The sequence below is a fragment of the Vespula pensylvanica genome, chromosome 4 (genome assembly GCF_014466175.1).
Source record: "Vespula pensylvanica isolate Volc-1 chromosome 4, ASM1446617v1, whole genome shotgun sequence".
Lineage (NCBI taxonomy): Eukaryota > Metazoa > Arthropoda > Insecta > Hymenoptera > Vespidae > Vespula > Vespula pensylvanica.
Genome location: NC_057688.1, coordinates 2052935 through 2079856, shown reverse-complemented (window position 1 = coordinate 2079856; position 26922 = coordinate 2052935). Strand labels below are relative to the sequence as shown.

Here is a 26922-nt window from a genome sequence, read left to right as displayed (position 1 = left end):
TATAAATGTAAAATATATTTCGGTCCCATTTTTTTACAATTTCCTTTTCTGTACAACAAGACGAGAAAGTCTCGGTAATATAGTATTATAATTATAAGAATTTCCACATGTTTTTTTTCGGAGTGTGGGAGGGTTAAACAGGATGAGCACGTATTTTAAACATTTCATTTTCTTTCTTCTTTGCTTATTCCCTCTGTTCTTCCTTTTTTTTTTCTCACGAACACTCTTCTAATAACCGGTATGTAACTCGAAATTTTTAAATCACCTTTCATATATTCCAATGAATTTATCGTTTAAAATCGAGTTTTTCTTTCAATTCACTTGCATAAGTCGTTCGGACATTCGTATATTTTATTATTCTTTTTTGTATAACTATTACAAAATATCTGTAGAACCGAAAACTTTATTCGATAAAATTGACTGATTTAAAATATGTACCCAATCCTGCTTGTAAACGATAATTATCGACGTTAAAAAAAAATTAGGGTGACGGATGTTGTCCGCATCGAGTAACAATGATCACGAGGAAAGCGAGGAGAATTGAACGAGAATCTATCGTTCCTGAACTTTCAGTCTTGAATCCTTGTTGATCCTTCGGCACAATTAACTCCGTCAACCCTTTGTAAATTGACTTTTTTCAATGGCGAAACATTCGATAAAATGAAAAAAAAAAAAAGTAATTACGACGATTTCGTTTCTTTCAAATGCATCTGGCATAAAATTGAACTTACTTGAACTTTTAAGATCTCTTTTCTCTCTCTTTCTCTTTCTCTCTCTCTCTCTCTCTCTTTTTCTCATTTGTATTATCTCTACGGTATGTATGTGTTTCAATCGCTTGATCCTAATTATATATATAATACATATATATTTTTTATATATATTTTTTTAATTTATTTATTACCTTCATTAAATGTCATTGTGACTTTCTATACGCAACATATTACGGTCCCCGAAAAGAGAGGCTGTGCTTGCGTCGAACGGTGCGGCGAATAAATACTTGTTTTGTTGCTAAATGTTCTCCTCCGTTACACAAACACACACACACACACATACATGTCGCTGTACCCATGACACAATTCTCAGAGATAACACCATAGAAAGGAGATATTACAATATAATGAAGGGCGATGTTGGCTCTACGTGTAAATATATTCCTAAGTTATTCGAGTCGTTTTGACGTAAAACTAACAATTTTCATATAAAATTAAACAAAAAAAAGGAGAAATTAAGAAGAAAAAGTCTTTCATTTTTCTAAGCTCTGAGAATTTTATCGCACGGCTCTCTTCTCACCAACCTTCGAACTCTCTTTTTATCTTCGTTGTGTCACGGGTCGAAAGCTTGGTACGCGCGCGACTTCTGCTTTCTTATTTTATTTAATTTTATTTAATTTTACTTTTTTTTTCCTATTTCTCTTCGCTCGTCGTACATATACTCGCGTACATACGTGCACATAGATATATATCGTATGTGTAAACATATACGATCGAACGTACGAGCAAAAGAATTAATCGTTAATAAAAGTCGAAGACTCACCGAGACTTCAGTCTTTTAGTCGTTACTTCTGACACATTGTTTTGTTTACAATGGGTGTGTCTTTTGTGTTTGTAGGTATACGTGAGGGTAACGGGGTAATTAGCAATTGGCCCTCAGAGGCTTGTAACGATGTGTGGCTTGGCAGTGGTGGAGGCGATCTCGGAGAGTCGTACATCGATAGGGACGCGATCGTCGTACAAAGTTGGCGCTTGTAATATTATACCCGCCGTACCGACAACCACGGCTAGTGTAAAAATCCACAAGAATAGCCTATCGAGCACCATCGCAACATATTTCCAATCTTCTTTGACCTATGAATAACAAACGTAATATCAACTGTCTTCATTTATATCTTAATACATTCGTAATAATTTTGTTAGCAAATATTAACATTAAAAGATATTTTCCAAACGAACAATTTGTTTCTAAAACGATATTTTGACGTATGAGAATTTATAATACTCCTCATTACAATTCCCGTATTACTTACTCGTTACTATGTAAGTTATATTTATGCATCGATTTTCTGTAATCATTTATGCAAATATTAAATGTCTCGCCTGAAAATATGCATTCAAATTACGTTGATAATGTCATTTGCGAACGTCATTTATTGATAGGAAACTTTTGAGCTTTATTATAAACATATTGCCTATTTCAAGGATTACAAAACTTCATACTGATAGATGCCGTTTGCAAGCAACATTATCGACTAAGTTTAGAATAACGCCTATTTTCAGGGGCTAATAAAAATTAATAAAAATAAAATAAAATAAAATAAAATAAAATATTTACAATACATAAATAATTAAACGTTAGTTTGAATTTTCATTAAAAATCATTACGAATTTTTAGAATAAACTTATGTTTCAAAGATAACGTATTAATCCGAATTTGTGAGAGCTAAACTATATTTGAATTTGATTACGGCTAATTGCCAAAGGAATATCATACTCTGGTAGAGTCCTCTTCCCTTTTTGTGTGCTCGGCGATAAAACGAATGCCTTCGATGGCCTTGTACAGTTCTGGGCAGTGATGCCAGTGATGAAGCGTGTTGCAGAGAGCATCAACGCTTTCCTCCGTTGGGAGCTGAGGTGGTGGTGCCACAGTGGCTGCAGGCGAGCCGTGAATACGACACGCACTTCCTAAATTTACTGCTTCTAATTCACTGAGAAGAAAAAGGGGAAAATAGAGGAATAAAAGAACGGTCTGTGTGCTGAAAAATATAAATTTTACGTAAAATTAAAAAGAGTAAGTTACGCCATAAGTTATATTATAAATTTTAGATAATTATCAACAGCAATTATTAACAAAAAAAAAGAAAGAAAAAAGTAATATCGGAAATTTCATTCTAATAAAGAATTATGTCTTATGAAGTACATATATAATTATTATATTCATACCGAGGATGAAGTTCGTCTTGCGAGTCTAAACTTGGGAAGAGAACAGAAGATTCAACCAACTCCGAAGCTGAAGTTTCAACGAATAGAGATGGATCTCTCAATTCAAGACCATTGCAAGTTCTGACCATCACCCGTTGTCCATGTTGTCCGCCTATACTACGTTTATCTATCTCATACTGCGGCCTATATACATATTTAAAAACCAGAAAATTAATTAACAAGTATTACAAAAAACCAAAAAGCATTGGCATGGCAATTGACACTTTACCAGTTTTGAATTTTACATATAAAAGAGAAATCGATTGGCTATACGCATGAAAATTATATAGTTGTTAATATTAACACATTTGAATATGTAATAATTAATAATAGTTAATAATCAATTATAATGATAAAGTGCCAATATAATGGAACGTACAGAGCGAGATTTTATGAAATAATTGTCACATAATAAACGAAATATACAATATTAAATAGAAGAATTAATTTATTATAATTTCAATCACTTTAATTTTATTAAATGATGCAGCAATTTAATTGAGAATATTATATAAATATCAGATATTTAAAAAAGCAGTTAGTTATGCATTGAATCTTATCATTAAAATGAATGTAAAAGTTATAAAATTGAACAACTACTATTTAGATAAAACATTATATACTTGAATACGATGAACATCATGCTTCTAGCAATAAAGAGATAAGTAGTACGTTGTGCGTGATGAGAGACTACGATACGTGTGCCTTTAAAAAGACATTTTGGCCCGCTCGATCTTAATGGGAATTCGTTTGTTCGAGTTTGAATATGCTGATATTCGATAAGTTTTGAAGTGACTACGGTGCCAGGGTCTTACTATAAAGCTACCCTTAACAATGAGATTGCTTTCTATATACAAGCCGATAATATAAACGCATTTGCATCTTTTTAACGGCGTCCGAGTGTCATTCTAAGGTAAGGTATCCAACGTTTGATATTTCACGTTCCTATGTGGGAGATGCCGGTGGTCTTATGGAAAGAAGATGTGCTGAAGGCTGTATGGTTCCATCGAGTATCTTTTCATGCTCTCTACGGTGTGTTATATACGTATAAATGTAAATATATGTTTTTATATATACACACACATACATATATATGTATATATACAACAATATTATAATATATGCACATTTTTCTGAAAATATATTGCAACTATTTTTAAGATATATATAATAGGTAAAGATAAGGTAAAGATATATATATATATATATATATATATATATATATATATACACATATATATATGGGTATATATGTACGTATGTATACATGTATGGTTATAGACAAAGGTGACATTAAGGTCACCACCTACAACACGCTAATGCCGATTTAATGCATCATGGCATGATTCCAATATGGAATATATCTTGCCTGGAATCGTAATCGGTTCTCTTCGAAGTTGTATTATACCTGCGCATTGCGAGTAATCTTGGTAAGACATGGATAAAGACACGGCGAACCCATGGTGCCATCACGTGAGTTTGTGGTGAACGGAAGTGAACGTTGAGTACTACCACTGTGATGCATATGCTGGAAAAGTTATAAGAGAGCGTTTTATAACACGATCAATTATTTCGATTTTAACATGAATCTGTGATCATTTTTTATTAACAATAATATTAGTACGTAGTATTTCAATTGTCAATTCTTTTTTTTTTTGAAAGTCGGAGCATGCATCGTAGATTTTTTTTTTATAATTAATTGTCATGTTCTTAGAATGAATAATGAATTAAAAATATTCATTGTATTTTTTTTTTCTTTCTTTTAATCACTTAGATACACTCTGATCTCCAAGGGATTAATTTAGATAGGAATGATTTGTCCATTCGATTATAATAAACAAATTTATGTGTTATTTGTACTTAACATTTAATTAATTTAAAGTTAATATAAATAATAGATATAATGATATTAATTCTTACATATATATTCTTTTTTATATATTATATATTATATATATAAAAAAGCAAATATATATTTATATGTACCTGAAAGTATCTAGAATCATGGTGAAAAGGACGAATTTACCAAGAAGCGGTACAACGAGTGACGTGGGTGGGATGATTTCAGCCAGAAGAAGGAAGAACACAGTCAACGAGAGTAAAATCGAAATAGATAGGCTGACCTGTGTGCATACGTACGAATAAAAGTATTTTCATTTTAAATTTACAATGGGCATAACGTCATCGTGACACGGTTGTCGTATCTTTTTAAATCTTCGTGATTTTGTGATTACTGTGTTATTAATTAACGAATATTAAATGGCGATAGAAAAAAGGTTTGTTTCAAAAAGGAAATAAAAAAAAGAAAAAAGCGAATGTTGGATAAGTGTTCGTAAATTTTAATATTGATGATTCAAGACTATGAATTATTCCGAAAGATTTTTTATTTATCATCGATATGCTTAGCACTCTTCTCAATGTATGTACGTTCATAAATTTAATCCACTCTAATGTGCAACATATTCATTAATGTTTTATTAATATATTTATTTATAACATTTTAATTCGTTATAAAGTTTTTCGTAAAAGAATTTCGTAAATGACGCGTGTGTTAATATTAAATGATAGCACTTACGTGAATAATTAATTGTTTATTAAATGTCGTAAAAAAGGAACAAACAAATTTACGATAATGTATTTTTTTCCATTATTTACACTTTTCGATATTTACTTAATAGTGGTATAATATATTTTAATATAATATTATTTTATCCTAAAAAATTTCCCTTCCATCCCAAAAAAAGAAATCATTCATTGAAGGATTAATAAGTAAATAAATGAGCATGCGATAAAAGGTTAAATTCATGCGATGATCGATAAATGTGAGAAGAAAAATAGAGATATAGAAAGATAAAAAGATGAAAGAAAAAGAGAGACAGAGAGAGAGAGAGAGAGAAAAGAAAAAAGATAATAATAATAATAAAAAAAAAAAAAAAAAATAGAAGAAATTCAAATTGCTTGGAGTCAAACTTCAGAGGGTAGCTGTCAAAGTAGAAAATCTGTTACAATAAGGAGAAGAAAGGCCCTCGAGAGCGGCAAAGGAATGATGAGAACGCTTTCCAATACACTTAAGAGTCCGTGTCACGTTTCAGAAGGTGATGAGGGAAGGTCGTGACGTCACCGGTAACCCCAAATGTATATGCAATCATAGGCGTCGACTACCAAAGGCATACGCCGATTCGTTTGCTGAGTATGCGGCTTGCAAGATTTATGCGAGCATACCGAATTCGTTCCGAATTGGGAAAAGTAGAGGAACGAACGATAATGGAAAAGAAAAAGAAAAAGGGAGAGAAAAAGAGAGAAAAAGAGAGAGAGAGACCTCACCGGCAATACGAAATACTGTTAAAAATTCAATCCATGAAAAACCAATGATGGGATTCGCATTCGTTCAAAAAGAATAACTCGGATTAATACTTATTAATAATTTATTACTTATTGTTATATGATCAATACAAATGATTATATTGGATTTATCCATGATTGAGAAAATTGATAGGATTTGTACTTATTAATAATATATCATCGTGATTAATATAAATGAATGTATTTATATTAATGAATTATCAATGATCAATATCACATGGATTAAACTAAAGTTTCTTTATAAATAATAAATAACCAATTTATAAACAATAATTTCGAATATGACTTTTCCGATTGAAGATAATAACTATAAAAAAAAGAGAAAAAATATTGTCCTTTTAAAAAGCAATATTAAAGATGGAAGAAGATAAAGAAAGAAAAAGAGAGAGAGAGAGAGAGAGAGAGAGAGAGAGAGACTATAAGATCTCTTAAAATTCATTATTATAAGAATAATAAAAATTTTTTCTTCGTATTAATTTCATTTTCAATTGGTTATCTTATCTGCAAACGTACGCCTATGCCGTCTAAGTGTGCTCGAATGTAGCCATAGATACCTCCAACCCCTGTACATATATACGTAAGTATATATACATAAGTATAGAGATGATAGTGTTTATTCTTTTGGTGTTGGAAGAAGGATGAAGGACGATCGGAGAAGGCATTGTTTCAGGGGTCTCGCATTGATCTAAAGACGACAATGTTCAATGTCTAAGGTATCTTCTCGCAGCTACTAACTTTCCCTCCCCCAATTCTCCCTCTCTCTTTCTCTCTCTTTCTCTCTCATTCTCAAATACTTCTTGTATCGAAGATTCACTGCAGCTATGTAGTTCTCTTTCTCTTTGACGTTTGACCTTCTTCCTCCAGACGATCACCGACTCTTTCTCGTTCCTTTCACCTTCTTTCTTCCTTTTTTCTTCTTCCACTCGCGGCGAAAAGTAGCGAACAATATGACTGAATTATACATAGGGGACACACTCGGTGGTTATTGGTTCGAGGTCAAGAGTCCACGTGAAGGTATAAAGGCCGCGACTGGGATACGATTGTCTCTTGATCGGCTTGGTTTTCACGGACGACGGCTCGATCGTGATCTAGTTTCTTCGAAAGGTAGTTTCTTTGAACCATCGAGCTGCCTAGGAGGATGGGGCACGCCTTCTCCTCGCCTCTTTCTCTCCTCATATATAAATACAACATAGACATATATGTACATACGTACATACATACGTACATACATACGTACATATACGCGTATATACATACATAGAGAGAATCGAGAAAGAGGAGGATAAAAAAGAGGACGTGAGGGTTACGCTGGGTGATGGCACTTTAACTTTTCCGACCTACCGAATCAACGGCATCAACCGCATCAACGGCTGCACACCAAGTGACGTTCCTCGAGTGGTGAACTCGAACGGCAAACTTTCACGATTACGTCGATCGATCCGTTCTTTCTCTCTCTTTCTCTCTCTCTCTCTCTCTCTCTCTCTCTCTCCCTCTCTCTCTCTCTCTCTATCTATCTATCTTTCTACTATCTCTTTCTCTCTTCCTTTTTTCATAAACGTCAAGGACCCTTAAGTTCTCAGCGACCGTGAAAAGGATAATGGACTCCTTTTTAAATATTTTCGATCTATTACCGTATCACGAGGACGACGAACGTTTTGAAGAACCCGAAGCTTGACGATGAAAAGTAAAATAAAATTAATAAAATGGATAGTGAAAAAGAAAAAAAGGAATGTTTTTTCGGTTGATATAGAAAATTTTACCTTTTCACCGCTGTCACTCGGCAGATAGAAGACGAGTACCGTGAGAAACGATATACCCATACACGGTATTATGAGGTTGACTGTGTAAAAGAGAGTCTTTCGCCTCATCGTAATGTTGAACGTGATATCGAGATAGGGCTCGTTGCAGCACGTGTAGAACTTCTCGTTTCTGAAAAAAAGAAAAGAGAAAAGAAAAAAAATTACATAGTCGTTCTCGATTAGAAATCAATCAACGTTGATCCAAATACAATCTTTGTTGCATATTGATGTTTTACTATTGTTTTTTAAGTCATACTATTGTTTCACAGTTTGATTTTACAAGAACGACTTATAACTATATAAATCTATTTAACAAAAGTGGAGATTATAATCGAATTTATTAAAGATAATGAACAAAAAGGAAACCTCATCGATATTTTTTTGTTAACTCTCGAATGAGAACACGTTCCATTTATATCTATGCGTTTAACTTCATTCAAAGTTTCTACATTACCTAACGGCCGGAACTTCGAGTATGTCCCACTCGACGGAAGTATAAAATTCCGACAGATCGACGCCAAGGTTAACGACGTTACTGCCATGGATCTCGTCGATGTGTCTAAGGTCGACCTAAAACAGAGAAGGTAGAAGGAAACGAGAAGGACGACTAAATGTTCACATTTCGCGATTACATACACCTATGAAAACGTTCTTACATGTAAGATCGAATTTCTAATCGAAAAGCAAATATAATGAAGAAAATATAAGAAGTTCGTGGATGTGTTTGTGAAGGTTGTCGTTAATTGAAAAAGTCAAATGGGATAGCAAATGCATTTGTAGACACGCATATAGACACCTACACAATCGCCGTTCGTGATATTATCGATCTTCCCCTCTCGGCCTGAATGCCGTTCGATATCTTTGACATTTGCATCCATCTGCACGTTAAATCCGAAGCTGTCTCCCCATCTTACTCTCTTCCTCCCTATCTCTATCTCTATCCCTACCCAGAGAGAGATTCCCGGTTAAACCACATCGGAGAAACCATCCTCGTTGATTGTCGTCCGAGAAACGAAGAGAGAGAGAGAGAGAGAGAGAGAAAAAGAGAGGGAGAGAGAGAGAGAGAGAGAGAACAATTGTCTAGGATATTGAAATAGCCTGATATACGATATACAATATGCATTGGAGAAGCTATCAATCAGCGTTACTCGATGCCTCTTCCGTCTCTCTCTTTCTCTCATCTCTCGAGAGGAGAATATTAGAATGCTCGGGAGCTTGACCATTCGAATATTCAAATTCTCGCCAGTTTTACATAACCGGCTTGTATAGAACTCTGGTGTGAGTATTATGCAATGCAGGGAGAGAGAGAGAAAGAGAGAGGTAGAGAGAGAGAGAGAGAGAGAGAGAGAGACAGAGAGAGAGAGAGAACGTAAATATGGCGTGTCTGAACAACAACGATAGAACGACGTAATATTAAATCCAATGTTCTATGCAATATTCAAATTTACTATCTATAGTATGCTATTCTCTCTCCGTCTCTCTCTCTCTCTCTCTCTCTCTCTCTCTCTCTCTCTCTCTCTCTCTCTCTCTCTCTCTCTCTACTCTCTTTTTCTGTAGATATGTAATGATTCTACACTTTGTATATTAAAAATGTTTCGATAACGTTATCAGTAATTATTACGTATATACATATTTTCGTAGATTAATCGAGTATTTATTGTAAATTGTGAAATATTGAGATATTTATAATTTTATTCTATATAACTAATATAGTAATCTTGATTATATTTATCGATATATACAGAAATGTAATATTTATTTAATATATGTTGAAACGATTAATCGATGATTACTCGCAGTTTATGAATTGGATGACGAAGCTTATAATAAAAATGAAATCGTTCAGAAAATAAATCTTTATCTTTCTTTCTCCAACCTCTATTCTCTCTCTCTCTCTCTCTCTCTCTCTCCCTCTCTCTCTCCCTCTTTCTGTTCATTTATCGTTATTCCAGAATCACCTACTTCGTGGTCACGAATAATGACAACAACGAGCGAACGAGTAAAATCGATTTTCAAGCGATTAATAACTCTCCTAGTCGTGATGTCCAAGAGTCCATTTGTTACGTGTTCATCGTATTTATTCGGCTCTCGTTATCCTCGTATTGCGAGAGAAAAAAAAATCTCGGTGATAGGATGCAGCATAGAAAAATATAAAATATCGTTCGATTAAAAAAGAGAAGAGAATTTGTTTACTGTCGGCTAACAGCACACTCTTTTACAATATATGCGCTCGTAATTCCATTTGAATTATTTTATTGAAATTTTTTTATTTATTACTATGTGGTCCTTTTTTGATGGTAACGAACGTATTAATATTTCTTGTTTTTTCTTTCTTTCTTTCCTTTTTTTTTTTTCTTTATAAAAATGTTTACAATTCTGTCAATAACTTTTACATTAATTACATATAAACTATATTAAAATATATGCTTTGCGATCGATGTGAATGAATTAACGCTACTCATTGATAAGTTTGTTTAATGAATAAACATGCAAAAAGAAAAGATAAAGAAAATCTGTAAAATTTTCATTTCAAATCACTCTCTTACCTGGAAGCCGTCATAAGTCCACGATCCAAATTTCATAACGCAGGTCTGCTCGTCGAAAGGGAAATACTCTACGTCGATCTCGCAGGAAGACTTGTAAATCGCCGGTGGCTTCCACTCAACTCTCCCTGTATAATTTAACGTTGCCTTCGTCGCTAGTGTTACCTCGAAGTTACCGTCGGCGCTATAAATATAAAAAATTGAAAAAAATGTATATTTTAAGTCAAAATCAACACGATTAAGTATATTGAAATTATCGATATTTGCTGCACTATGGAATGGCTTTAAAAAAAAGGTAATACTTAGATATTTGTTATATTGTATTACATACATTTTTCCTTTTTTCTTTTAATAATATTATTCAAATTTATTACTATTCAGCATCTATATATATTTTCAAATATAAAAAATTCTCGAGATAAAGTTAAGTATTTTAAGGAGCGCATCTGATTATTGATTATATTTTAAGATTATATTTTTCTCGCAAATGCAATAATACATGTGCATGTGCAGTTGCGAAAAGAAATAATGCATGCGCATGTACACTTGTGAAAAAAGTATGATCATGAATATGTACAAAGTTCACCTGAAACCATGCAATTCTAAACCTCTGACATTTTTTCTAATTTTAATTTAAAAGAAAAAAGAAAATATGGCTCGTTATAGTTGTGTGAATCATTAGACATTTTTTCAAAATAACTCGCGAACTCTTAATATTACTTTTTTTTATTTTTTTATTCAGAATGATAAGAGGAATTAATTCATTAAAAAAAAAAAAGCAGTGTAACTTTATCCTCAAAATTTTTTCCGTAAAATTACAAATAACGAAAATATTTCCGGAAATAAAGTAAGGTGATACCTGATATGTAGTTAAAATAAATGATATACGTAAAGAATAATTATAAGATAAATTTTCACATTATAAAAAATAAATATACGTATAAGTAATAATAATATAACATGATATATGTATTTTTTATTAAATATATATATTTTTATAAAAATATTGATATATATATATATATATATATATATATATATGTATGTATGATGTATAAATATATAATATACGCATCGAACTTCTTATTTGATATGAAAATATTTATAATATAATATATGTATTATTTATCACATGCAAAATATACAATGCATGTACTTTTTATCATATAAAAAATAAAGTAACAAATATATTTGAACTTACTTGTTGTATAAAACTATATCTGGTCTCCATATATGATCGGATGGCACGTGCAACATTTCCACTCCACCGTACTCCTTCGGATCCCATTTTAATTTGTAATCGTACCATGACTGGAAAAAAAAGAAATATGTAAAGAAGAAAAACAGAGAACTTTAATCGTGCCGTACGAAAAACGTGCTGCGTTTTGTGTTGAAACCACGTCCGTTTAATATACATGATACGTATATCTACACGTATGTAGATACTTTTACACGGATATATATTGTGTGTATAAACATATGTATATATATATATATATAGTATATATTTTTTATTTTGAGTATGTTTCGTATGTTTCGACGCGTTATCTGCTTTCGCGTGACCTGCTAACGGAAAATGGTTTTTTTCTCTTTTTTGTCATACGACTATTTAGCTTTTCCGGATATTTTCAATCCATTGCGTGCAACGAAACTTTTCTTTTCTCTCATTTTCAAAAAAAAAAAAAGAAAGAGAAAGAGAGAGAGAGAGAACGAGAAAAGAAAGAAAACCGAAACAACGAAATTGTGAAAAAGAAAATAAATAATATGTATGCATGTATGCATGTATGCATATATGCATGTGTATGTATACGGCAATAAGCCGACCCCTAGAATTATTTCGCTAAAGTTTTCAAAGTTTGTCCGACGAGAACGAAGGAGATTTTAGCAGGTAAATGTTCTTCTTTTTCATTTTCTAACGAATCGGAACGTGACTTTCTTGTTACACCAGGATGCAAAAGTTACGCTTATGAAAATATAAAAATCTCGGATAGTTCGTTCAAATTATTCTCATTTTTATGCAAAAACGATTGAAAACTTCTTCTTAAACATAAATATAAAATGTTGATTTTTGGTTTATGATTAGGTTCTAAAATTTATATTCAACATCTTGTACTTTGAAAGTAGTTTTAACTTTTCACAACTACGTGGATTATCATTTAAATTCTAAAGATCATTTACAATTGTAATAACATTTTTGATTATTTAGTAAAGATTTAGAAGAATAATATTATTTATGATTATTCCTTAATCGAAATTAAAATATTTAAGTTATTTCATTCCTTCTATAAAATAATTAAACATTTTTGTTCTATTTTTTAACTTTAAACTTTTTGCCGTAATTGTTCTATTTTTTCTCTAAACAGAAGTTGTATCTATAAAACAACGGTATAATTAACTTTCTTAATTAGAAAAAACTAAAACGAATTCTTTTCTTTTGTAAAATAATTATAAAAATCAGTATTTAGAACGTTAATTATTTTATTCCTACAACAACTATATAGCTAATTACATCATTTAAATAGTGAAAGAATTATTTTCAATATTTAGATGCTTCGATATAATTCCACATATTATAAAAAAAGAAAAGAAAAGAAGAAAATAAATAAATAAGTCGTCGATTTGTGAAAAAAATGTGTTTTAAAAAAATGTATCAAGTTTGTAAAGTTGAAGAGACAATTTTATTGATTAAGATAGAGACGGAGACAGAGACAGAGACAGAGAGAGAGAGAGAGAAAGAGAGAGAGAGAGAGATAGTACATATAATTATCAGACAATTATCGTTACCTCCTAATTAGTATTTAATTGAATAATATAATTATTTAATTCGAGAGAGATGTCAAGAACTTTTTTCTTTCTCTTTCTCTCTTGCTGTCACGTTTTCAAATGAATATTATGCTAGGACGAAAACGATCGATCTTAAGGGGATTCAACGAGACAGAGAGTTGAAGGTAGAAGAGCGGTTGTACGCAACATGGAACTACATGAGCATGTACACACTGACGAAGTTTCTCTTGCGGTTCTTTGAACGAACGCGAGTGTGCTGCCGTTTGTATCAACGGTAATGTATGCCCGTCCATCGATAACCGCATGGCTTTTAACCTATCCGCCACCCTCTTTACCACCCCTATTTAATGTTCAATATCCCTGTCTCTGTCTTATTTAGCATCATTATTTTTAAATTGGCTTAATCGCCTAATAAACATTTATCGCTTTTTACATTTCATTCGATTAATAACGACTGATAATGAATTTGTTTTCTATAATAATCAATGTAAACTTTTATTCGAGCATATTTTAATTATTTCTATTATTTATATCATCATATATGAAAGTATCTCTTTCATTTTTTTGTTATACCTATATACATATATATTTCTTATGTTTTAATCGAATATGTTTTTCACTTATAACACGTTTAATTGTGATGAATAAAAAAATAATTAAAAAATAATCTATAAAAAATTATACACATATTATATATACATATGTATTCATGTATATGTACCTGCTCGACCCAAAGATTCGTCGTCATGATCTGATTCTTCAAGTTCTGAAAGAAGATCAAAACGGAAGAGACGTTAACGATCGTATGTGATTTACTCTTGATATACTTTACGTGAGTTACTCGATGACATCATCATCGTCACACATTATCATCATCATCATCATCATCAACCGACCACGTCGATGAGCTGCGAGAGTTTGAGCTTGATCTTGACGGTGAGGGCATCCGTGACGTTTACCACCGGACGTACCAGTTTGTTGTAATTCGAGAGGAGGTCGTCGTAAAGTCGCTTTGCGTCTGGATTTCCTGAGCATCCTAAATAATAAAACAAACAAAAGAAAGAACAAAATGCAAAACAACAAAAGCATTATGTTCAAAAAATGCAGGTAAACGAAAAGACGAACGATATTTTCTTTTTTTATTTTTCTCTCTCTCTTTTTTTTTTTTTTCTACAAAATCGTCAACGATTCCTAAAAGTGAAGTAGTTATTATAAAACTCTTCCGTACGACCTCGTACTCACTTTTAGTTGTAATTAAATTTTTAAGCCTTTCAGAACATCAGAATGATCGCTCAAAGGGACATTAACGCGAGTTTCGAGCGTAACAATGTTGAAAATTACACCTTACGTCTAATTTCGCTAGAACCGAAAAAGCAAGTAGGAACGAATAGAACAGAAGTTGAAGAGAAAAGATCAAAAGAATGTATACGTTTGTCTTTGCGCTTTTGTAATTCGAAATAACAGCGTATTAAAAAGATTCTGAGAGAGAGAACGAGAGGATGATACTTTATGCCTACAATTATGATTTTTACATTGTTATAACGAATCTCTCTCTCTCTCTCTCTCTCTCTCTCTCTCTCTCTCTCTCTCTCTCTCTCTCTTTCTCTGTTTTTCTTTGAGTCTTTACTTGTATCTTCATTTACCCATTTTTCGTTTTCCTTGCTTAAATGTACGCTTACACTTTCCTCTCCTAACATATTTAAATATATTCTCGATATATTCAATTCCGTTAAGAAATACCTATCCCATTGCTATTTTACCCTGAGTACTATTAGCTTTTCACTATCGTTCGTTAAATGAAACTTTCTTCGATCTTCGGACTAATGTTTCATTTTGGTTTTAGCCTCGAGATTAATCACAAATATTAACGCGTTTGTTAAAGAATATAATTTTCTATCAGATCGCTTAATAAATTGATTTGGAAAAAATGAATTAAAATTGATCGTTAGAAATATAAATAATTATGGAATCTGATTGATTATTTAAATAAACGCATTTAATTTTTATTTTTATGATATTAATACTGATATATTTTTTTGGAAAAAATAATTTAAAAAAGAAATGAATCACTTCGAGCAGCTAATACTATCTCTGTTATATCTATACTTACTGACAATGATATAGATAATGAATATATTAAGATGATGATTTTTACAAATGAATTTTATTATTATATCTAACATATTTGTTATACATTAAAGAAAATGTTTCAAAGATTAGAAATAAAATTAAAAAAATCACTCCATTAAAATATCTAATGCTTTTACTTACTTTCGTTGCAATGCAAATAGAATGATAATTCAAAGTATCATTTGAAAACCCTAATGCGAATAAAATGCCATTTTACTTGGAGTCTAATGGAGACGAGATTTAAGCGATTCACTCGTTTCTCTGGAATCTTCAAACTTCCTAAACGACATCAGCGACGGCAAGGAAGTATCTCTCTCTCTCTCTCTCTCTCTCTCTCTCTCTCTCTCTCTCTCTCTCTCTCTTTCTCTCTCTCCCTTTCTATCTTTCTTTAGGTAGGTGGAAGCTAGAAAATACATGGAATGCAAGAAGAAACGATTGATAAGAGCACCCGCTGAAGAGCTTGAAAGAAAGAGGGAGAGAGAGAGTTTCAAGTTACCTCAGAGAAAACGAGATATCATATCTTCTCTTTTCCGACGTTTCTTTTGGATTTCGACGAACCAGAATCCATCTTCTCTCTCTGTCTATTTTTTTCTATTTCTTTCTCTCTCTTTGTCTCTCTCTCTCTCTCTCTCTGTTTCTCTTTTTTTTCACGAGATATTTTTTTTCCTCTTTCGATAACTCGCGACAGTTTCCGCACGAGTTTCAACTACACCGAGCGTGTATCCACGATCCCAAAGCTTTACTTTTTGGCTAGGTTTCAAAAATTAAAAACCTTGCCAACGTGGTTATATCGAACAACCCGGCCGAAACGCTCGAAGGGTAGCAGGAAACTCGTAAAGTATCGTCGATGAATAATGTGTGGCTTCGCAAACTGTGTAATAACGACGATCCGTGTATATCTGTATTACCTAGAGGCTTCGGTCAAACGAAAATGTTCGAGTATTGGATAAATCGGCATTTTAGAAAGTCGAAAGATCTACTACCCCATGTCAGAGGTGCTCGTAGTTTACAGACCATAATCGTCGTTCAATCGTATTTACAAAAGTCACGTATATTATTTATTTTTTTTTAATCGTGAATGCTTTTATAGAAAAAAAGTTAAAAGGTATTACTTTTTGTTCCACTTATTATTCCGATTGGCACGGAGAAACGATAAATCGCACGTTAGTAATCGGTCAATTATCTGGAAATTACGTGCAGCTAACTGAGATTCGAGAAATCGATGTTAATGAACCGTAAAGAGAGGGAAATTCGTAGAAGTATTGACTCACGAACTTCTAAATGGAATTATGTATGTAAAACTTAGAGCTCTTTTAAGAAAGAAAAAAGCAATGAGGATGTCAAATTAATGATTTAAAAGAAAAAAAAAAAAGAAGAAAATTAAAGTATCTTTTCCTATATTTTCTGATAATCGAAAGTATTAAAAATGTAATATAAAAATTTGTTTATTTTCACAATGAACATTTATCGTCTCGATAAAAGAATCATTAAGCGATCATAAAATGAAAATTAAAGTGATCTGAATTTTTTATTAGAATTAATATTACGAAGGAATAAAAAGAAAAAAATAGAGAGAAAATCGTTCTACGAATCGAGATATATTTGATAAGCTGAAAATATCGGGAAAAATATTGAAAGTATACTTTATGAGACATTTAGAGATCGATGTTATGTGGCAAATCCCATGACATTTCTTAACAGAAAAAAACCAATTTTACTTTCGTATTTAGAAATAGATATTTAAGAGAAAACTAGTAGATCTTGGTTCGTTGATGAAATTTTGATGGAAAGGAGATGTATAAAAAAGAAAACAAGAAATGAATGAATGAATAGATAAATAAATAAAAATGGAGAGAGAATAAATAAGATAGAAAATGTATATGTAATATTTTTCTTGATTCCCTCTGCGACCTTAAATCTCTCGTTGCATATTCCTTTTTAGAATAACACATTCATTCGTAAGAATGAATATAAATCTCTTTCTCTCTTTTTTTCTTTTTTTCAACTTTTTAAATTTTTAATATCTACATATGCGTGTATACGTTAATACCTACAGTTTGATATCGAATTTCAAATCGATTTGAATTATGATAGAATCTTCGTGCTAAGAAAATTAGAAAAAGAAAGAGAGAGAGAGAGTGAGAGAAAGAGAGAGAGATTGGACCAACTCCAGATTAAATCTTACCTCGTCGATTAAACATCGAATTTAGGAAATCCGAGAAATCTTCGAACAACAGCCAAGTAATCATAAAAAATTTCTTAATAGATTTATTTATCCTTTTTCATGGATTTCACTTAAAACTAAAGAAAATATATGAGCGCATAAGCATATGCAAGGATGTTTAAAAGATTTATCTTGCTTCTATTTCGTTTCTGCCTTAAAAAAAGAAAATACAAAAGATCTATCGAATTAGATAAACATATGAATTATTTTTACACGTATGACACAAATACATATTTATATTATTATTTATTTTACGCTCAGGTTAAAATTTTTTCATTCCAATCTATATGTACTATGTCATTCTAAATGATACATATACATGATTTGGACGTGTTTGATAGGAAGAGATGTACGTGTTCTTTGATAATATAAAAAATATATTAGATATCTTCTCAGTATGGAAGACATCGATGTTACATTGAGTCATACGAAATACGTAATACCGAGATTTATAGTACCTACCTGATATGAGCACCAACACTATCCACATGATCCCCACCAGGCTCTTCATCATGTCATTGTGTCACGTCCACCTCATTTCTTCTCGCCTTCGTACCCTCCAGACCCTTCAGTGCTCGAACTGCAACGAAAAAAAAAAAGAAAAAAAAGGAAAATGAGTGTGATACAAATTCGACTAATCTGTAATTAATACTTCAGCATTTTTAAGTATTTCTAAGTAGATTATCAACTACAGATTCATGAGGTCACATATATATAATGTATATATAAATTATATATGTTTATCTATAGTCCATATGATGTATGTATAGATATATACGCGAAGAGAAACTTTATTTTTATATAAAATTTTTTTATAAAATCTGATAAAATATAATATAACATATAAGCGATGAAAAATTTTTTTATTAAAAAACAAGAAGTGTCATATTATCGTGATAAAAGGAAAAATGAATTATTTAATTAATTTTGAAATATTTTGAAGTGTATTTTGAAAGTTCTATAGAATAAATTAAGTGATTCTAAATCGAGGATCATAGATATTGAGCAATTAATTAGAAAAAGAATATCTCGAACATTATCGAAAAAAAGAAAAAATCTAACATGGTACTTTTTACAGGATTATAAACTCAACTATATATTCAAAGCTATGCTAATTAATATCTTCACTAACTAGTACATCGAGTTATATCAACTTTGCTCATTACGATCTGACGAGTGTATCTTAAGTTTCCTGAACGTGCAAATGATAGATCCATGATCCATCGATCATTCTAAAATTATCGATAATGGAGATAATAAATTTATGAATATTTATTAAATTAATTATTATTTTTATTATTTGGATTATATTATTATTATTCTATTATATGTAATTATTTACTTATATATTAATTATCTATATCATTCTAATATATTGTCTCTAATATTATCTTATCTTTATACTTCTTGAAAATGAAAAAGATGATAAATGACTCTCGTGAAAAAGATATCAAAGGGAGGCATCTGAGATTTCTGAATGAAACGATGAAAAGTTGGTAGATCGGTAATCACGATAAAAGATGGTGGTACTCAGGCACCTGTCAATTGTCGTTCGAAAAATCGAAAAATCGATAAGGGTGTAAGTGACATCGCGGTTTCCTGCCTTTCAAACAGTTTCTTCATTCGAATATCGAGTTTGTGATTTCAATGTGCTTTCGTGACGTTTTATAACAATTCAGAAATTATGTTTATTGGAATAAAAGAAGAGTCGATCCTTTTAGTTTCCTTGATTTGATTCAAGTCAATTAATTTAATGTTTTCAATTGAGCAATTCGAATTCTAATCGTTGTAACTTTTAGTGTATAATTATACAACTATTAAATACGTCTTTTACTTTTCAATATCTATCAAAACTAATATAGATTAGTTGAATTCGGTGTTAAATAAGACATTTCAATTTCAATTTAAAAACCAAGGAATACTACTTATAATCGTTAATTGCGATTTATCATGACTCTTTTGTACGATTCGTTCGTTCTAAATGTAATTTTTCGTCAATTTGTCATATTAAACGTTTCTATTGATCGATTCTCAGTACTAATGTATATTTATCGTAGAATCACTATACGCGTATGCGAGTGATAAGTGGCGTTATAATCGGTGGAAGTGAAGCTGTGTTCGTTAACCAACGAACGGAATAGTTATGCTTCTGTAATCCTTCCGTAGTTACAAATAAAAATAAAACACACAAATACACAAACACACAGACAGATATACACACAGAAAGAGAGAGAGAGAGAGAGAGAGAGAGAGACACTAACATATACTCTTATAAAAACGAGTCATTGGGATTTAGAGTGGAAATTGTTAACTGTGCAATTTTGCACAGAGCAAAAGTCCGAGCTCACTGTGAGAAAGAAAGCAATAAAAGGATTTCCATTATCCATACTCGATCCTTTTATCGTTATCCTCGATTCGTTGACATACCCCGGACTAGAAAAAGACATCTGTATCGATGAAGTTCAAACTTCGTTTTCATGTCGTTGAACGATCTCCGATAGTTGCTGATAATCTTGTCAAATCTGTGCCAATGGATCACGACGAAGATCATGCAATAAACGTTAGAAATTTAATATACATTATATATCGTTAACAAAATGATATTGATGAAAATTTCACAATTTTTATAAAGCTAATACGATAATAAAACATTTGATTCTTTTAACGTTACTATTCAATACTTACAAGTGAGATCAACATTCCGATAAAAAAAATACGCGTTTAAAAACGTTCTCAAGAAGAAACATTATATAATAGCTATAATCGAGGGAGTTTACCGATGAATAACAAAAGAAACTTTAAAGATAGTACGTCAAAATTGACAGGTAGTTCATAATCGAGCGATCTCTTTCATGATCTCCTTCTCCAAAAAGCTGAAAGAGAGCTACAACCTTAAAGACTTTATCGTACGTCTAAGAAAATAAATCGAAGGCGATCGGCGAGACGACGACGGTGACGACGTTGGAGAAGTGAACAAAAATAAAAAAAAAAAGAAGGAAAAAATGGAAAAGAAAAATAGAAAGAAAGAAAAATGTATGGTTGAGAGTTGAAATGGCGGATGGATAGGAACGAACTAGCTAGGTAGTCAGGTTAAATACGTTAAAAAACGACACTCGACTTCCCTCTTCCCTCTCTCTATTTTTAAATCCAGCATCGAGTTATTCTCGCGAACGTGTGACGGCTCCGATCGATAAGCTCCAAACTCGTAGTCTCTTTCGCTTCTACTAGCGACCCTCCAACTTCCAACCCTCTTCGTCTTCTCCTCCTCCTTCTCCTCCTCCTCCACCACGTCTCCTCGACCACCTCCAGCACCTTCACAGTCAGTGCTCAGGGCACCCGTGGCTTAAGAGGGAGTAATTATCTGCCACGTTCGTTCTAGTCCTGGTTGGTACGAGTGACGAGGGCCTTAAAATGCCTCTTACAGGGCACACTTACACTAGGTTTCTTCACCCTTCACAGTAACCCCCTAACTCTCTACCCACCTCTTTGCTAGCTTTCTATCCAACCAGCCGGCTTTCTTTTCCCCATTCTCGCCTCCTTCAATGTCGATCAAGTTGGATACTCTTCTACGTTTCACGATAGAAAGCTCAATGGATCGCTTCGATCTTCTTTTTCTACTTATACTCCTTTCTTTTTTCTTTTTCTCTTCTCGCTTCTTTTCTACGTAGTATTACTATTTCAACGATCGGGGAGATCGATATATGATGGTATTATATCGATCCAAAGAACGATGATCGATGCTATATAATTTAAAAAAATTCTTTTGTAGAGTTTAAAAGTAAACGTCCCATTTTTTCTTTGGTTTTCAACATATATACATATATTATATATATATATGTATGTATATATATGTGTATAGAAAGAGCGAGAGAGGAGTAATAATTTATCTATAAAATATGAAGTGTTCCGTAAAAAGAAATATTTGAGACAACAGTATTTCAGACAACAGTAAAAAATAGAAAATAGATAAATAGATAAATAAAAATGATCAAAGAAATAGATAGATGTAACGATAGTCTTAAATCAATTCTTCATTTTACTTTGAAGTTTTTTTTCAATCAAAATATGAAAGTTCATTTACGTATTCTTGCATAATAGACGAAAAAGGCTTTTGTTCGAAGAAATAAGACAATGGACGAAATAAATATAAAAAAGATCTAACTCTGGATCGTGGTAGATTCGCGTGCTTTAAAATACCTACCCTCGTATCTTATTGCCAAGCGGTAACAGTTTCCTCGTGACTTCTTGGTCTCTCCTACCTCAAACCAACTCAGAGTCTTGAGACTTCTGTATCAAGTAACCGGTAAATACCGAGGAACTTTAATTAACCGTCGAGGGAACTTGAAACGTTTTTGAAAAGTTTCAGTCAGTTATTTTCTCCGCAAGTAGTATACGCGATAATCTTTTGCGAGTAGTTATGTCTTTCATTCCTCTCACCTCTTTCCCTTTTAACTATTCCTTCATTGCTTGCTAGAAAAAAAATATTAATGCAATTTTAATAGTGATTTTATTCGTTTTAAAGACATTTTATGTTAAAGGAATACGTCGTGATTAATTCGAAAATATTCATAAGTAATTATATATACAAGATACTGCTTAAAAAGTCTATATAATATATAGTATGTATTATGTAGTCTATAGCTATATTTTTATATATACAAATTATATATTATATAGTTTATAATTCTCTTACTCTCTCTCGCTCCTTGCTTCTCCCTCCCTCCCTCCCTCTCTCTCTCTCTCTCTCTCTCTCTCTCTCTCTCTCTCTCTCTCTCTCTCTCTCTCTCTCTCCCTCTATGCATACATATACATATATATCTTTTAAGTTCAGTAAGTTATAAAGTGTGTAAAATACACATATAAATATATATACGTACACACATGCATATTATATTAATAAAGACATATATATATACATGTCTTTAATATATATATACGTATGTATGTATATATGCATACAAATATACACATATTTTTATATGTAGAATGGAATATGTCCAAGAGACTCGTATTAAATTGATTTAATTAAAAAAAAAAAGAAAAAAAATAAAGAAGCAAAAATCTGTAGATAAATAATAAAATGAAAGTATTTAAGAATTAAATATTTATTATATATTACGTTCGCGTGTTTTATTTTGATCATTGCTATTTATCCTTGTTGACATTCGTGGTCCTCTAATGCTTATCATTTCTTTGATTTGTTTTGTTAACATTCTTTGTATCCTCATTCCCTCCCCACTCCGCTATTCGTCCTCTCACTCGTGCCTACATACATATGTGTATGTAGAGAGGGTAAATTTGTTTTGCCCTTGGTTGATGATTCAGACCGTTCACGGTAACGTGTGTAATATTGTAATAAAAGAAAGCTCAGTTCAGTCGAGGCAGTGTACCAAGTAGGTCGATCGAATCCGAGTATGTATCAAGTAAGTATATCATTAGATTTTTCTCGCACATAACCTTACACATATATCTACATACTTTTAAATATTAAAAAATGATAGTATATTATAATAGTACGTAAGATATAATATAATATAATCGTGCATAACGTATGCACAAGCCGAACTACGTATGCGTCGCATAAGCACATCGTTAGATTTTTCTCGTACATAATCTTACACATATATCTACATACTTTTAAATATTAATAAATAATAGTATATTATAATTATACGTAAGATATAATATAACATAATCGTGCATAACGTATGCACAAGCCAAAGGACGAATGCATCGTACAAGGACATCGTTGGATTTTTCTCGTACATCATTTATACATATATCTATATACTTTCAAATATTAAAAAATACTAGTATATTATAATAGTACGTAAGGTATAGTATAATATAATCGTGTATAACATATGCACAAGTTGAACAATATATGCGTCATACAAGGACATCGTTGGATTTTTCTCATACATAACCTTACGTATATATCTATATACTTTTAAATATTAAAAAATTATAGTATATTATAATTGTATGCAACTTATAGTATAACATAATTATGTATAACATATGCACAAGCCAAATTACATATGCGTTGTATATTTATGCATTAGATAGGTACTAGAAACATTTCGTAATAATATTATAACGATACATTGCATATTATTTATTTATTATTTAGTTAAACGAAGTTAAATTTACATATCCTCGTAGCTTTAAGTAAACTCAACTTTCAATGAGCCAAGTTATACAGAAATCTACGGAAATGACCTACATGATAAGAAATTATTTTAACCCACTACGGATCCCATAATTTCATGATCTTTATCTTAAAACAAATATTATCAACCCATAGAACAACTCTTACATTATACGATTATTAATACTACCAAGGCGTAGCTTAATATGAGGCTTGTAATTATTTTATGGAACTTTCTAATCACTTATTGTGATTGAAATGGCTTTTTCAGATTTCTTTGGTGCAATCAATATCGAGAAAAATATTGTTAAGAGAAATGTCGATCAATCTTGAGAAAATTAATTGGTCAAAGATATCTTTTAATTAAATTTACTCAATTTCAGATCATTGAGATTAAATAGCTTTCTTTATAACTTGGCTCGATTGATAGATAGCAAAGTTCTTTGACATAGACGAAAGTCAACAAATAAAACTGATCCAATTCTTAAAACGTTCGTAAATACAAAAATCAAATTCCAGTAGATAAATGATAGTATATAAATAATTTCCATAAGAATCTATTTTAATAATTCGATATATTCCCAAAAATGTTTAACGGCTCAACGAACAAAGAAAACAGACAATGTTCGAAGTAGAAATAATGTAAGTCGTAAACTACGTATGTGGTCGAACTCACGCTCTTATCGTAAATGAAACGAGTCGATCGATAAGATTATCACTTTTCACGGCAAGAAAACGTTCAACCGTTCAAGTCACCCTCCAACCCTTAACGTATGTCGAGTATCCGCGTATACATAATTAATTTCATCCATTACGCAATTATAGAAGTTATTCCAGAATTTTAAGTCGGACAGCTTGGGAGGAAGAAAGAAATAAAAAAGAAGGGAGAAGAAAAAAATTTCTAGAGAAAGAATTATTGGCGATGGAAATCGATGAATTATTCCTATCGTCTAGGGTGGCCCGAAGAAAAATGGAGAGAGAAAGTACTCGACAGAAGCATCTCGAAGCGACTCCTTCAAGATAAAAATATGGACTTCTTTTTTCCAGATGAAATTTTTTTTCTTTTTTTATTAAAAAAATTAATGAAAAATTGCTCATAATAATGTAATTGCGTAGCCTATAATTGCGTAGTATATTTGAATTTTCGATCGAAATGATATACGTATCATAATCATTAATAGAAATTTATTTCGTTGTTTCTCAATGTAGTAACAAGAGAACACGTGTACTAGAAAAAAAAAATAAGAAAAACACAAGTGTGACTAAAGCATGTACGTGTTCGTACTCGCGCTGGAATGTTTGTTTATATTTGTTCTTATGTCCTTGTTTATATTCGTATCGTCTTTCGTCAAACTTTCTCTTAACTTTTTCTTAGAACTCGATTATTATTGTATATAACCTTGTTATTCTAGTCTAAGTTATTCTAATTTTCAATGTTTCAGATATCTTTAAAGGTTCATTCCACATTACCAAGTGCGAAGGATCGTTACTCTCCGGTGGTTCAGACAGTGAGTTTGGTTTTATCGAAATCTAATATAAATCTTCTGTTGGCAAGTAAGTATGTCGATTAATATATCATTCGCTTCGATCATCGTAATACATTTAACGGATAACATCTTGAACGCATCGATATTTATTTGATTAGATCGTAATATTGTATTTATCTGTTTGAATAATAACCTATTTTCGAAACATACAAGAAACATATATGAATCAAAATTATTATACTTTCTAATAAATTTTCTTTATACGCGAACATATAAAATATAATAAAGATGTTTCGATATCTTTAATTAAATAAAAGAAAAAAGGAATTATACATAATCATCGATATATATACATATACATATATGATAGAAAATATATGATAAAAAGAATTTTTTCTTCTTATGGAAACGAACGAATTAATCGATAAATTTTTGATAACTATAATGGAAAGAATAGTATAATCATAGTAAACACGATTGGACGATACTTGAAAATGTCGAGAAAATTGAAATAATAGAGAAATATAGCGTGCAAAATAAACTATGTAGTACGTGTTTCTTTATGCGTATCTAACTACGACTACGCGTATCATGTATATATATCTATATAAGTATGTATGAATATATTTATGCCGTCGCTTCTGTTAGATGAAAGAAGAAGAATGCTATTCTCTAACGTGAGATAATACTTCGATCGTTATTAAAAACGAGTATTTCTTCTGCGACATAATCAAACGAGATCTCGTTATATTGAAAAGATGTCTTCGATTATGCATTGCTATTGTAATCGAAACGATAAATCTAATTTAGAATTGAGTAGGTTTTCTATCAGAATAATATTTACATAACGATTAATTTATCATTCTAAAATTTCTATCATTTATTTAGTTTTTTTTTTCCATTATTATTCTCTAAAATTAACGTGATAATTTGCGATGTTTTTCAATAGATAATATATTACGTGTATAACCGATTTTTTTTTTTTTTTAGTTAAAAGTGTAAGCGTAAATCTAATGCCAATTCTATCAGGTACGATGATCAATATATCAGTAAAACACGAGAGATATTCAACTTCAAATCTACAACTTCGTGAACGGGGAAGAATATTTTTATATGATAATATTTATAATTTACTTAATCAGTGTATTATTTGACATCATTTCGACTAACGACTATGTAATAGTATCATAAATTTTATTTTATATAGTTACCTATGGCAACTTATTCATATTGTTAGATCAATTCTTTTTTAAATTTCATTTCATTCATCTGATCTCTATACATATGTTTTTGTAATATAGTTTAAATTTAACAATATTATTACGAATATATTTAATCGTAATAATAAATATCAATAATTATAAAGCCGATATAATTACAAATTCAAAATCAATTTCTAATTTATTATTTAGTCGGTTTGCGTTAACAACAAAGCATTAAAAGAGTACCTAGTATATATGACATTT

General features: G+C 31.2%; 1 protein-coding gene across 9 annotated transcripts in view; it reads right to left on the bottom strand.

Annotated features, from left to right (window-relative positions):
- LOC122628418 (acetylcholine receptor subunit alpha-like) overlaps positions 1-26922 on the bottom strand; it is a 93565-nt gene continuing 66643 nt past the window's right edge. For 2 of the 9 annotated variants that reach the window (XM_043810699.1, XM_043810698.1), the window contains exons 3-14: positions 18281-18398; positions 14361-14500; positions 14186-14230; positions 11882-11991; positions 10684-10864; positions 8592-8707; positions 8099-8267; positions 4962-5098; positions 4345-4503; positions 2937-3119; positions 2488-2701; positions 1-1844 (exon numbers count right to left, since the gene is read on the bottom strand). In XM_043810699.1, coding sequence (XP_043666634.1) covers positions 1647-1844; positions 2488-2701; positions 2937-3119; positions 4345-4503; positions 4962-5098; positions 8099-8267; positions 8592-8707; positions 10684-10864; positions 11882-11991; positions 14186-14230; positions 14361-14500; positions 18281-18332 — 1704 coding nt within the window. In that variant the 5' untranslated portion in view covers positions 18333-18398 and the 3' untranslated portion in view covers positions 1-1646. Of the gene's footprint in view, positions 1845-2487; positions 2702-2936; positions 3120-3474; positions 4003-4344; positions 4504-4961; positions 5099-6731; positions 8009-8098; positions 8268-8591; positions 8708-10683; positions 10865-11881; positions 11992-14185; positions 14231-14291; positions 14501-18280; positions 18399-19886; positions 19907-22019; positions 22257-26922 lie in introns of those variants that run through there. The other 7 variants (XM_043810700.1, XM_043810701.1, XM_043810702.1 and 4 more) reach the window with 7 other exon arrangements.